Source organism: Passer domesticus, chromosome Z, assembly GCF_036417665.1.
Source record: "Passer domesticus isolate bPasDom1 chromosome Z, bPasDom1.hap1, whole genome shotgun sequence".
NCBI lineage: Eukaryota > Metazoa > Chordata > Aves > Passeriformes > Passeridae > Passer > Passer domesticus.
Window position 1 is genome coordinate 79338889 of NC_087512.1, and position 12523 is coordinate 79351411.

A 12523-nucleotide genomic window follows, 5' to 3' on the forward strand; every position below is an offset into this window, starting at 1 on the left:
CTGGGGCACTTAAATGCTCCTGTCAGAACAGAAAGGAATAGAATACAAATATAATAGGAATGGAATAAGGATAGACACCTGCAAAATTGCTGGAGGCATCTCAGGTCTCAGCCTAGGAGCTGAAAATCATGAAAATTCATGTGTCTGCCACCAGAGTAGCTGTGAGATGATCTGGTGGAGTGAACTGGCAAAGATGAACCCCTGGGAATGAGATCCTGTGGTTCTGAGCTCTGCTTTGGAGAGGACATCAAAAGTGCTGCAAGGAAATAACACATCAGGACAAGGAGGTGCATGAATGCCTTCTCTGCATACTAATTTTTATTTTTTTTAAAGCACTTTGTACTTAAAGTGGTTTGCCTTTTTTTTCTCTTTTTTTTTTTTGTCTCTTTGTTTTTTTTCAATATAATTTATATATTGAAATATATAAATATATTACAATTTATAATTTTTCAATTCCATTTAGCAATGGAATGCCTGATATTTGATCACTGAAAATTTGTGGTTTTGACAGCTTGTGTGGGCCATATTCCAGATTCTGCTTCCTCTTATTTTTAACAATCCTCATTTATTCTCTGGGTCACTTGTGAATATTTCTTTTTGGTTGCCCCCCATAATCACTTTGTTTGGTGCAGACTGCATTCTACACCTGAATTCACATTTCTCTGTATGCTACTGCATGGCTGAAAGTGAAAAACTAATAAAATAAGTGGTTTTTTTCTTTAATTAAGTTGCAACACTAAACAAAAGCAAATCCAAGGAGATTTCTTAGGAAAGTGGTGGTTATTTCACAAAAAAAAGTATTTCTGTGATGCATAAATACTTTCAGTATTTAATCTGGAGACAAAGAAGTTGACAATTAAGAGTGATTTCTTCTCATTTATAGAAGAAATTTCTGTATTATTAATTTTGGAAAGTATTGCCTGGACAATGGAGAAGGCAAACCTGGCACTGTGATTGTAACATTTTCCATGTTCTGTGGATAAATAGATATGACCCCATTTTCTGTCTGTGTTCCTCTTGGAACTTCAGAAACATTAAAAAACCACTGCTTTCCACAAAGGACAGGTTTGCTGTTTGTGGTTTTGGTTGTTTTTATTGACCAAGCCAAGTCATATCCACATTTTATGCCCTTTTCCTGTTGTCACTTGCTGGGTGTTTTTCTGCTTTTGTCAGCAGCAGTGTTTTCATGGGTGTTGAACATAATTGTAAGGAAATAAAATCTTTTCTTGCCTTTTTTTTTTGCTGGTTCTCCATTCAAGGTTTGGTTGCTGTGGTTTGTTGTCCTTGGGCTCTTCCTCTGGACTGTGCACGTCCTGAGCAAGGGAAGCTGAGTTTTCCTCTCACTGGAGGAGGCTGGGGAGCACAGAGGAGCAGCCAGAATTCCAAACAGAATCCCAGGAGCCAGCTCAGGCCATTTCACCACCTTCTGCTCATCCTTTCCATGGGAGAGCAGGTCTAGGCTAAGGAAGTGCTGGGTGTAACTCCCTTCATCCAGCAGGAAAAAAAAAAGACCCTTCTTTTTTTTTCATTTCAAAATATGATAGTTTGTGGAATATGGAGCTAACCACATCAGTTTGTGATTGGCTCCATATTCCACCAACTCTCATATTTTGAAGTGTGTAGGTCTTTGTAAAATTTACATCTGTGCTCTCAGCAGCTGAGGAGTTGCTTATGACAATAAAATTTATTTTTTAATAGATCTGGTTCCATCTTGGCATCAGAATTTAGGCTCCCCAAAAGCTGCTGCTCAGCCAAAAAAGCAGCTGTTTTGGGACTGGATGGATCTCATTATTCTGTGGAACACTTAGAAATAGCATTTCTTTGCCTCATGTGATAGGGAAGAAGAGGAATTTCAATCAGTTTAATTAATGGCATGTCTGGTATACTTGGTATTTTCCATGGAGGGATATTAATAGATGAGCCACACCAGGAGACATCCCAGTGAATCTCAGCTCTTAATTCAAGAGCAGCTATTTGAGATTATCACCCCATGCTTGGTCTTGTAAAAATAGCACACAACGTAGGGATTTCACTGAGTTTTAGGCATACTGAAATAAAAAAAAACCTGAAATGCTGTGCCCAAGGATTCAATGAATGGTTCAGAAAATGGTTTTTCTACAGATTTCAGAGGCCTGTGGAGAAGCACACTGCACTTCCAGAGGTTCTGCTGCTGGCAGAACTATCTGGTGATCAATTTTCCTGGTCAAGGCTGAGGGACAGGGAGCTGAGGTATCTCAGCAGTGAGTTTGGCCTCAAATTACTGTAGTTGGGGTTTCTTTTTGTTTTAATTAATCTTATCTAAGCTCTGTGACACACTTGATAGATATAACAGGCATTTCAAGCTCAATGTTGATTCTTAACTACAGGTTTTCAGTCTCCCAGCTGTGTGTTTGAAACAATGCCATGAAAGGAAGGCATCCAGCCAAACACCGGCTGTCATTTTACGGCACAAAAAGAAAATACAAAATCACGGCACAGAAATTGTAAAGCTAATTGCTTGGGTAATTTATGAGTAATTTGGATGGGGGGGGGGGAAAGGAACTCTGTGATGATCAGATGGTGTGGGGCTGCAGACTTTATTCTAGAGCTGAAGATTGTGATTATCCTTAAAACCAGGGCCTGGAAATGAGGGCAACTTGGATTCAACAGCAGGAGACTGGGGCTGGCATTCTAATCTCAATTTTAAGACATTAAGCATGAAATATGAAGGCTATACAAGCATAAAAGCCCATTTGGAAGAGGGAGGAATTGTTGGATTTTGCCAGTTTGTCCCAGAATTGCCAGATCTGACCGCTTCTTGACATTGCTTCTTCTGTGGCTGTGCATACACCCAGGTAAAAATACGTGCACAAAAATCCCAGCTTCCTACCCAATTTCAGCACACCAGATGTGTTGCACTTGTTGTATTTGTATTTGTAACTTTTCCTTGTGGATGTCCAGTGTTTACACCTGACTCAGGCCATTTGTGCCTGCCAGTGTCTTGTGGGAGCAGCTCTTCTCAAACGTCAACCTCACACGCTCAAAACTGCTTTTATTTCTGATCTTTAAGAATTTATGGCTTTCACAAATGTGATATGATTTGGGGAGAACGGTTCCATTACCTTTTAAACCCTGGGGGTGTACCCTTTGGCAGGGTTGCTACGGAATTGGTAAGTTTTTAGTCAGCTCCTTTCAGCTTTCTGCTGGATGATTTTTCTGGAGCAGACAGAGCAGCGGTGAAATTTGTGCCTTTGGGGGTTGTGGTTGCTCTGCATGTTGACTTTTACCTCAAAGCTAGTGTTTTTCAAAAAAAATTCAATGCTCATCTGAATGTTATGGTCAGGTGGTTATTTGATATTCCCCCCTCCCCACCCTATGTGGGGCTTTCCCCATGAAGAGCAGAAAGGTCTGGAGATACGAAAATTATATACAGAAAGCAGAGAGGCTTTTGCATTTCCCTCAGGTACATAATGAATTATTTTTGCAAATTAAGTAAACTGGGGGGGTCAGATCCTGTTGTCTTGAATGCATATTTATTCTTTGGATTCAAAACCACAAGCCAGGCCTTGGGAACACGGCTCATTTTCAGCTGTGAGTTTGGTGATCTGGCCTAAAATTCCAAGTATTCCCAGAATTCAGGTGTAGTGGTGACAGAACAAAAGGGAGTGTCTGTCAAGCCATGTGCATATTTGTGTTGTTTTGATTTTGAATGTTTTTTTTTTTTTTTTGGCAGCTTCTCAGTAATCTTGCACAGGGGAAAAAATCCTAGTGGCAGGGGTTTGTGAGACTACATTGTTCAGGAAATGCTGGAGGTTGAAACAGAGAAATACAAGATATTTCTGTAAGTATATGAGCAAAACAGAAATACCAGAATTGGACAAAACTGCAGAAAAGTGTTGCATATTTAAGTACAAACATCGTTAGTCACAGGATTTTAAAATGTAGCAAAAAAACCCTGCTTGTGTGAGAAGTGGTTTTTGAGGCAGCAAAGGGATGGCACACCAAGAGCAGCTCCTGCTGCCATTCTCTGTGTCTGGAGGTCTGGTTTTGGAGTGGAAACAGAAATGCTGTAACTTTCCTAACGAATATTTAATTAGTTGTTTTAATTAATTACAAGCAGAGAGCTCTTTCAGCCAGCACTAGTCAGGTTTCTTCACAGAGTCTTGTTCCTTCGATCATGTAATTACTGAAAACTTAATTTAAGGTTTAAAACTAACCCTGACAAGCTTCAATAAACAAAGCCAAAGGAAGTTGAAGATTGGACATCTGGGATCCTAAATTCGTGGTACTTCAAGGATGTTGGAGTAATCAGAGGATACAGAGGAGATGGAGGCCTGGAAAGTTGGTGACTCTGAGGGAAAGATGATAAAACGACTGAAAATGTGAGCCACATGAGGATGAAGAGTGAAAAATCAGTAACAGAGGAAAGAGCACTGATTAACGAAGAGATTTATGTAATTTGGAACCAACAGTAATTTCACTGTTTGCAAAAAAAAGGTATAAATGAGTGGAAAAGCTTTTCATCAGCTCAGTGTGGAGGCTGAAAATCTGACAGCCACACTCACAAACCCTGGCCAAGAATGAAGCCATGCCTGACTTGCCAACACAAAAAAGACAACGTTAGAGATGTATTTTGTGTCATTTTCACAGGATTTGGGTAAGGACCTCAGTTTTGACAAGCCCAGGCAGGGAGGAGGCCTTGGCAGGGTTTAGCTCGTGCTAGAACCGTGCCCAAACACTCAGGTCAGGGCTCTCAGCAGCCACCCATGCTGAGATGTGGCTGGCTTTTTAGAAGGTGTGAGAAATCACCCCCTCCACCAGCCCTGCAATTCTGTGGGAGCAAAGAATTCACTTCCTATCTCTGCTACAGAAATTTGGTGTCAAACACATCAACAGCCACAGCAGGGACCGAGGATTTTGTCTCAGGTACGAATTGTTCTTCCCTCTCAGTTTTCATTCCCTCCTGCTTAACGAAGTGTGAATATCCACCTCCTCAGAGTGCAGCTCATGAACCCAGCCCTCTTCTTGGATTTGAGGCGTGCCTGTCCTGCAGCTTCAGTTTAGTTTGGGTGTGTGATCCTGGTTTGTTACAGGAATTAAGCAGCAGTGTCAGGGCAGTGAGATTTGTGCTGTACTGAGTTCTGCAGTGCACTGCCACTCCTGGGCTCTTTTCTAGGTTCTGCACTGAGACCTTTCAGCTGCCATCTGCAGCCCTCAATCCCAGCTGTGGCTGCTGATCCCAAGTCAGTACAGTGAAACCCCATGGAAGAATCCCACAGCCCTTCCTAGAATGCCTTAACTATGCCAACAGTTCATGTGTAAAGGATTGTATGGGCCTAAATGAGCCCTTTATACAACTGAGGGATTAAAGATGGCAAACCAGACATATTTATGGAATTATTATTTTTTGAAATTTATGATGATGATTAGACTGAAAGACTTTAACCTGTGTCTGTGCTACACACTATGGACAATTATAACTGAAGTCCCTGCTGCCTAGGCCAACCTTAGGTCTCACAAGTAGTCACTAAAATCTTGGTTTGAGTTGCCACAAGATACACAGGCTCTCTTAAATAGCAAGATTTTAATTTTACTTTTATCAGCAAGAGCTGGGGGCTCTGCAGCTTCCTGGGACACCATGGCTGTCTGTGCATGAGTAGTCAGCTTTCTCATTAAAAGATTAGAAGGTATAAAAAGGTAGAATTTTGATAAAAGGGTACAGAATTATATACTGTGACAGGCTGGGTGGCAAAGAGGTTTTGGATTTCTTTATTGGGATTTTTTTTTCTTTTAGTTCTAGTCATTTTTTCATCTGGATTTGACGCTGGGAGTGAGTTCTTTCTGGGATTGTGTAGAACTATCTTGTGGAATTTATGATGGTAATGCTGCCTTTCTAGGAAAGAGGTAACACTTTTCTTGTACCTTGTACTTACTGTGTAATTAGTCAATGCAGGTGAAACCATTTGATGGTAGGTTTTTTTTTTTTTAAATAAAGCTACAAAAATCTAAGAAGTGTGCACAGCACATGCAACAAGTAAATCCTCCAGAATTTGTAGCCTCAGAGAAGTCATGGGTGAGTGTTGCTGCTACTTTCTCTCCTGACAGTCTGACAGAAAGGACAAAATGCTCTGCTGTGTGCAGTCTGATGGCTTTTCCTGCAGGGCTTCCTGGAAAACTCCCACTTTGGAGCTTCTTCTAAACCACCTATTACAGTTTTAAGCTTTAATCAGTGCTGTCCTGTATGTATTTATCAGACCCCTAGAGGTCTCTTTACTTCTGTAAATGTCAGTTACTTGACCCAGAAGCAGCTCTGATCCTTTCAAATTTGCACAACCATATCTAGAAGCAGTGTCAAATAAATGTGCCTCCAGACCCTAGTATTGGCTATTGCTTTAAATCAATCACCAGTTTGACTCTGAATGGAAAGAAGGACAACAATATAACCCAAAATAAGCTTTATTGCAAGAAAAGTGTTGTCTTACTGATACAAATTATCAAGAGAAAGCTCTTTTTCTTAAGACATCTCTTTTCAAAATCCCCAAACTCAACAAAAGAGAAGAAAAATCACTGAGTTTAACTTGATATAGTCTTTGGTCAGCACCTACATGCAGCTGGAACAATGCTGGATGTGCTTTGGCTATTTTCACATGTGAGATTCTGTTGCATGGCCAGTTACAGGCACCAGCTGCCACAGAAAGCACCATCGAGACAAACACTTAACACATGACAGTACAAAATGTAAAAAGGAAAAAAAAAACCAAAAAACACTAAACTAAAACTCAAGTCATTGTACAATCACCTTTCTTACTGAACAAGCTATGATAAAATGAGGCGTGTATAACTACAGCATTAATGAGATTTCTAACAAATGAACTTCAAATACATAACTTTCCCCACCTGCACTGCAGTAACTGAGTTTGCAGGTGTGTCAGTCCTGACACAGCACTCGGGGCTCAGGAAATGCAGCCTGGTTTTGAGCCAGGAGTGAAACATTCTCTTCTGAGAGACATTTCCTTCAGCTGCCTGCAGGAATTAATGCCAGCTTGTGGAGCACCCTTGCTGAGCATGAGGTGAGGCTGCCTGTGCTGGCTCATGAGGTCACTGAGGGAAGGGCAGCACAGCTTGGTTCTGCACTTCCAAGGGGATTAGGAACAGTCCAGGTATTTTGCTACAGGGCTTGCGCCTCCTCCACTGTTTGTGGGGGATTCAGAACACAAACCCATTGAGCTGCTGTGAAATACAATCTCTGTGGAGATTGATATTGTGATACTTGTTCTCTACGACTTTTTTTTCCCCCTTTTTTTTTTCTTAGTTATCATTTGCAAGAGCACTTTAGAATATCCTACTGTGTGAACAGTTTACAATCTCCCACTTCATAATATCCTACTACACTGATCGTTCAGCTGTAATATATTTTAGAATTTATTATATACTGTTTGGATGCCGGTCCAAGTAGAAAACATCTTTCAAATCTACTTCTTTTTTTCTTGGTTAAGAAAGTACCTCTAAAATGTTATACCTCAAATTTATAAAACTACAGAAAAACAAGCAAGTTTCCCTTTTGTTTACATAATTTGTTATTTTCTCCATATATTACTGCATTAAAAATAAATAAACTTCTATAATTTTTTTTTTTCATTAGGAACTACAGCAAAATACCCAAAGTGTTACAGACTGCTAACAGGAATAAAAAATAGCTCACATTTTTGTGCTATTTAGTACCATATGATGACTTCTTGAACTTTAGCTTTTTAAATATACTTTAAATCGAGGTTATATAAAAGATACAGTAACCATGATTTGCCCTTGTAAAAAGAAGTTTTGGCAGTGGCAGAGTTTTAAGTCACCCTCCAGAGAGGGCGGTTCTGCAGTCTTGGCAGGATGGAAAGGAAGGGCTCTTCCCCTCTGCCTTCCTCCCCCAAAATAGACTTCTCCAAAGCAGACTGGCTTTGAAAAGCAGATGTTCTTGGGTGTGTAGACACAAGAAAAAGTGGCTGAAGACCAGCACCACGGCTAATAGAGGTGCACCCACAGCTTCACCCTGAGGGCCTCCCCTGGCAGCTCGCTGTCCTCATGGCCGCTCCCCGGCTGCTCCCTCTCCTTCTCCCGGGGCAGGGCCACGCTGGTGATGTCCAGGGCGTGCAGCCCGGGCGCTGCCCTGCCCCTGACGGCGTGCAGGCGGCTGGTGCCGTCCCTCAGCAGGATCTGGAAGGTTCCGTGCTCGTTGCCGCCGGCGATGGCGTAGCGCGCGTGGCGGCGCCTGAGGGCCGGCAGCAGCTCCAGGATGGGCTCCCCGCTGCCCAGCCTGGACACGGCCACCCGCACCCTCAGGGGACTCTCCGTGCCCAGGCTGCCCCAGCTCACCTGCTCCAGCTGCAGGAGGGAGGAATGGTCAGGAAAATTAACAGCTCCTGCCTTGGTTCCCTACGAAACGCCCCGTAAATCCTAAAGGCCTCAAACACGCCTCAGAGAGCCCCTGAAGGCTCTGATGTAAGGTGATTTTGAGACCTGTTTAACTTCATGCTTGCAAAGAGGAGTGTTATGAACAGGTGCTTGAGATCACTTAAAAAAACCATCAGGGTATTATTAATTAAAAGCCAGATTTAATTTTCGAGGCCGAGGCAATACGAGCTTTTCTCAGAGTGCACTGCAGCCTGGAAAGGAGGATGGGGGAATCCACCACCACAAGGAGAAACCCATGTTTAGTGTGCTTACACACAATGTAATTTTCTTATGACAGAAACAGAAACAACAGAGAAATGCATTTCACAACACTACATAGCAATTCTCTGACACCTTCTCTGAGAATTCCATACTCTACCAGTATGTAATGCAACTAAAAAAAAGTCAAAATAAGGAAAATTTTAGGAGAGGAGCAAGTAATGCAGTGCTTTAAATACCTGAACCCCATAGATGATGACAGTGATTAAAAAATGTTTTTCCACATAATTTATGGATGTCACTTTTACTGCCTAGAAAGTTCTAGAAACTGACAAGGTTAATGGTATTTGAAAAGTGTAATAACAAGCTGTAAAAATTACGAACTAGATATGACTTCCTGTAACTTACCTTTATAAGCCCACAAAATGCATCAAGACAAAAATTAAATGTGTAATTGTTTAAAAACCTGATAAATTCTGTGAATATTGGACTTCCATCAGCCAGGTCTAATCCTGCACCTCTATGAGCAACTATGGAACAGCCACCAAGACTAAAATTATCTTCTGCAAGATCTGTTTAGCTGTCCCAGACCATAAATGCTGTCCAACCTTCTCCTAGCAGCACAACATGCTGAAGACATGTCCAGATTCCCGGATCTCTGTCATTCAAGGAGAATTATTCCCCTGAATGCACTCTGAGGAACACATCTCACACTACAAAGGAATCTCTGCAAGCCTCAAAAACTTCATCCTTTCAGAGCTGTTGATGTGTTTCTTAGTGTCAAATTATTACTGCCAGCAGGACCTAAGTGAGGCAGGGGGAAAAAAGAGATTTTCCCCATTGAATGTGACCTGTTTAAAAGATTCCATCCATTTACTACTGGTGTCATATCTCTGAAAACACCTCGAGAAACATTACAGTGGATTTTTATGCTGATACATACAGTGTTAGCACTTCTCTTCTTCCTGCTGTCATTTTTGGAGTAGCCATTGATTTTGCACTCGTAACACACTTCAGGGGACAAAGCATTCTCTCTATCAGCATCTCCATCCAGTGGCAGGTACTGGCCTTTGTTAAATCCCATCCCTGAGACGCAGTGTCTGTGGAATGAAAACACGTGTTTCAGTTACTCCTTGCAGTTTTATGAGCTGCCCCTGCTAAATGGAATGTGTGCAATCTGTGCCACAGTGCCTGCATCCCCTTCCTTGCCCTTTCCTCAGCAGGAGGGCTGTGCATTCATTTCCTTCACACTAGAGTGGCTTACTGAGGGAAATGCAAACGCTGGCTGAAGGCTTTTAGCCTGATCTAATTTTCATCTACAAGTTCCACAGAGAAACCAAAAAAAGCCAGCCTGCCCTGTACCAGAACAATGTTAATTTGTGCTTACAGTGATACTTAAACACCATAATTGTCTCAGTGCACATGGTACCTATCCTTATGCATTAGCAATCCCCACTCAGCAGATCTGTGAGGGACTTCATGTGCTGATACTGAGGGAGAAAGCAGACCTTATTTAATGTTATTTATATGCTACATTTAAAATTAATGTCCTGTTACATGTACAGACATTTAAATTTTTTTCTAGTTTCTGTATATTTAGCCCCAAACTAGACAGGACTTAGTAGCTTGTCCTTAATTTGCACCTCTGCACCTTCTGAATGTGTCTTTGGTGAAAAGCTGTGTGGAGAAACTCACCCTTGTCCAACTCTGTAGTAGCCAGGTGGGCAGCCACAGAGATATCCACCCTCAGTGTTGGAGCAACCATAATTGCAGGGGTTCTTGGCAGAAGAGCACTCATTCACATCGTGGCAGGCGTGGGAGAACTGGTCATAGGAGAAGCCCGAGGGGCACACACACCTGTAACTCCCCAGGGTGTTGTAGCAAGAAGCAGAGCCACACATGTGAGGATTGGAGCATTCGTTTTCATCTGGTAAGCAAACACAAAAATTCTAGTCTGAGAGACAACAGGTCAGCATGATGCAACTAACAAATCACAGCTTCTGCCAGTCCCAGGGCTCTGCTGCATCCCTGACCTCATCATCCCAGAGACACTTGGTTTCTGAAAGAGAAAAGGAGTATCATCTTCACTTGTGGGTGTTAAAATATAGTCAAGATGACACCTCCAGTAAGTGTGACTTGAATTTAGTTTCAGGCAAAAAAAAAAAAAAAAAGGAAGATTGTGGTATGGAAAGTCATGTTTTGTCAGCTGCTAACATGGTTATTTCATTTCTCTAACCAAGGTACTTCTCTAAAAGCTGTAGGCTTTCCTCACCAACACCACTAGTGAATGCTTTGCCATTCTTGCCTGCAGTCACTTGGAGGGAGATTCTTTTAATGACTATAATTTACAGAAGCTTAAGCTGGTTTGGGGTTTTGTGGAAGCTGTTCATTTTGGGTTCTGTCACTCTAACCCCAGTCCTTTGCTTTCTTTGCTGAAGAGCAGTATTAAGCCAGGAGTGGTCATGGTGATTGGGACTTCTGAGAAACTGGCTGGTGTGCTACTTAATATTACAATGTGTAGAATAAATTAATTTTTATGTATAAATCAGAAGAGCAAAGTCAGCCTAAATGAAATGTACAGCAGTGCTCACAGTCATGCTCTGATTATGATACCACTGACAGAAAACCATGAAACCAAACCTGAAAAGGTAAATATTTTGTATTGGTCTTTGTGAACAGCAGTGGCTGATATTGTTTCTGTATGTTTTCATTAATAAAAAAAATCCCACAGTTTGCTTTGTATGTGATACAGCTTAGTTCAAGTGGTGGATTGAATGAGCTAAATCTAAACACAACACCTGAGCTTCTTAATTTATCCCATTCCCTGCACAAAGAACTATTGGTGGCCTTAAGACTGTATTTTGGAAGAAGGAAACCCTTAATCGTTTTGTTGATTTCTTTCCCCACCATTTGCTTTAGATGCTATTCTGTAGAATTCTTAAATTGCTAATGGTTTTTTAATGCTTTTTTGTGTTTTTTTAATGACAGGTATGGTTTTTTTAATGCTTTTTTCCCTCAGCAGAGGTATTCACATTGGTACTTTCAGGAATTCAATGAACATTCAATGATGGAGATTTTTCACAGAAGAAACAGGTCAGAATATAGACCTTTCTAGGAAAACTAATTGTCACAGGGAGTTTCAAAAGGCTGAGTGTGTTTTCTTGCTACCTCCATTTACATTGGGAGCAGTTAAGTCTATGGAAAGAGTGGGACACACAAAAAGCATTTGTGTCTCCCACTTTGTTCTGCTCATTCTTGCCATTGCCTGGTGCTGTCCCTATGAACACTCGGATACATTTGCTGTTTAAATTCTGTGCTGCTTGTTTCCTTACCAACACACTGATTCCACTGGTAGTGCTGGATAAATCCTTGAGGGCACCCACATCTGTATCCACCCAGGATGTTCTGACAGCCGTGCTGGCACCTATGATTTCCATCACATTCATCCACATCTGTGTGTTCAGGAGGGAAGCAGAGCACGACACAGGATTACACCCACTGCCAAACACAGCTGGATCAGAAGTTTGTTGTGACCCAGCTGTGTGGTCTGGCAGCCCAAGAAGCCAAACCTGTGCTGGGCCCAGCCCCGCGGGGGCAGCAGGGCAGGGGGGATTCTGCCCCTCTCCCCTCAGCCAGAGCCCACCTGCAGAGCTGCCCCAGCCCTGGGCCAGCCCAGCAAGGAGCTGGAGCTGCTGCAGCCAGGCCGGAGGAGGCTCCAGGCTGGGCAGAGCACGGAGCAGCTCTCCTACAAGGACAGACTGAGAAAGTCTGGGATGTTCAGTCTGGAGAAAAGAAGGTTTCAAGGAGACTCAGAGGCCCTTCCAGTGCCTAAAGGGGCTACAGGAAATCTGGAAAGGATAGGTAGTGATGGAACAAGGAAGAA

At 42.2% G+C, this 12523-nt stretch overlaps 1 protein-coding gene across 2 annotated transcripts in view; it reads right to left on the reverse strand.

The window, feature by feature from the left end:
• Positions 1-6419: 6419 nt before the first annotated feature.
• The window catches only part of FBN2 (fibrillin 2), a 119102-nt gene continuing 112998 nt past the window's right edge, over positions 6420-12523 (reverse strand). For both annotated transcript variants that reach the window (XM_064405078.1, XM_064405079.1), the window contains exons 62-65: positions 11973-12092; positions 10336-10567; positions 9584-9740; positions 6420-8352 (exon numbers count right to left, since the gene is read on the reverse strand). In XM_064405078.1, coding sequence (XP_064261148.1) covers positions 7993-8352; positions 9584-9740; positions 10336-10567; positions 11973-12092 — 869 coding nt within the window. In that variant the 3' untranslated portion in view covers positions 6420-7992. The remainder of the gene's footprint in view (positions 8353-9583; positions 9741-10335; positions 10568-11972; positions 12093-12523) is intronic.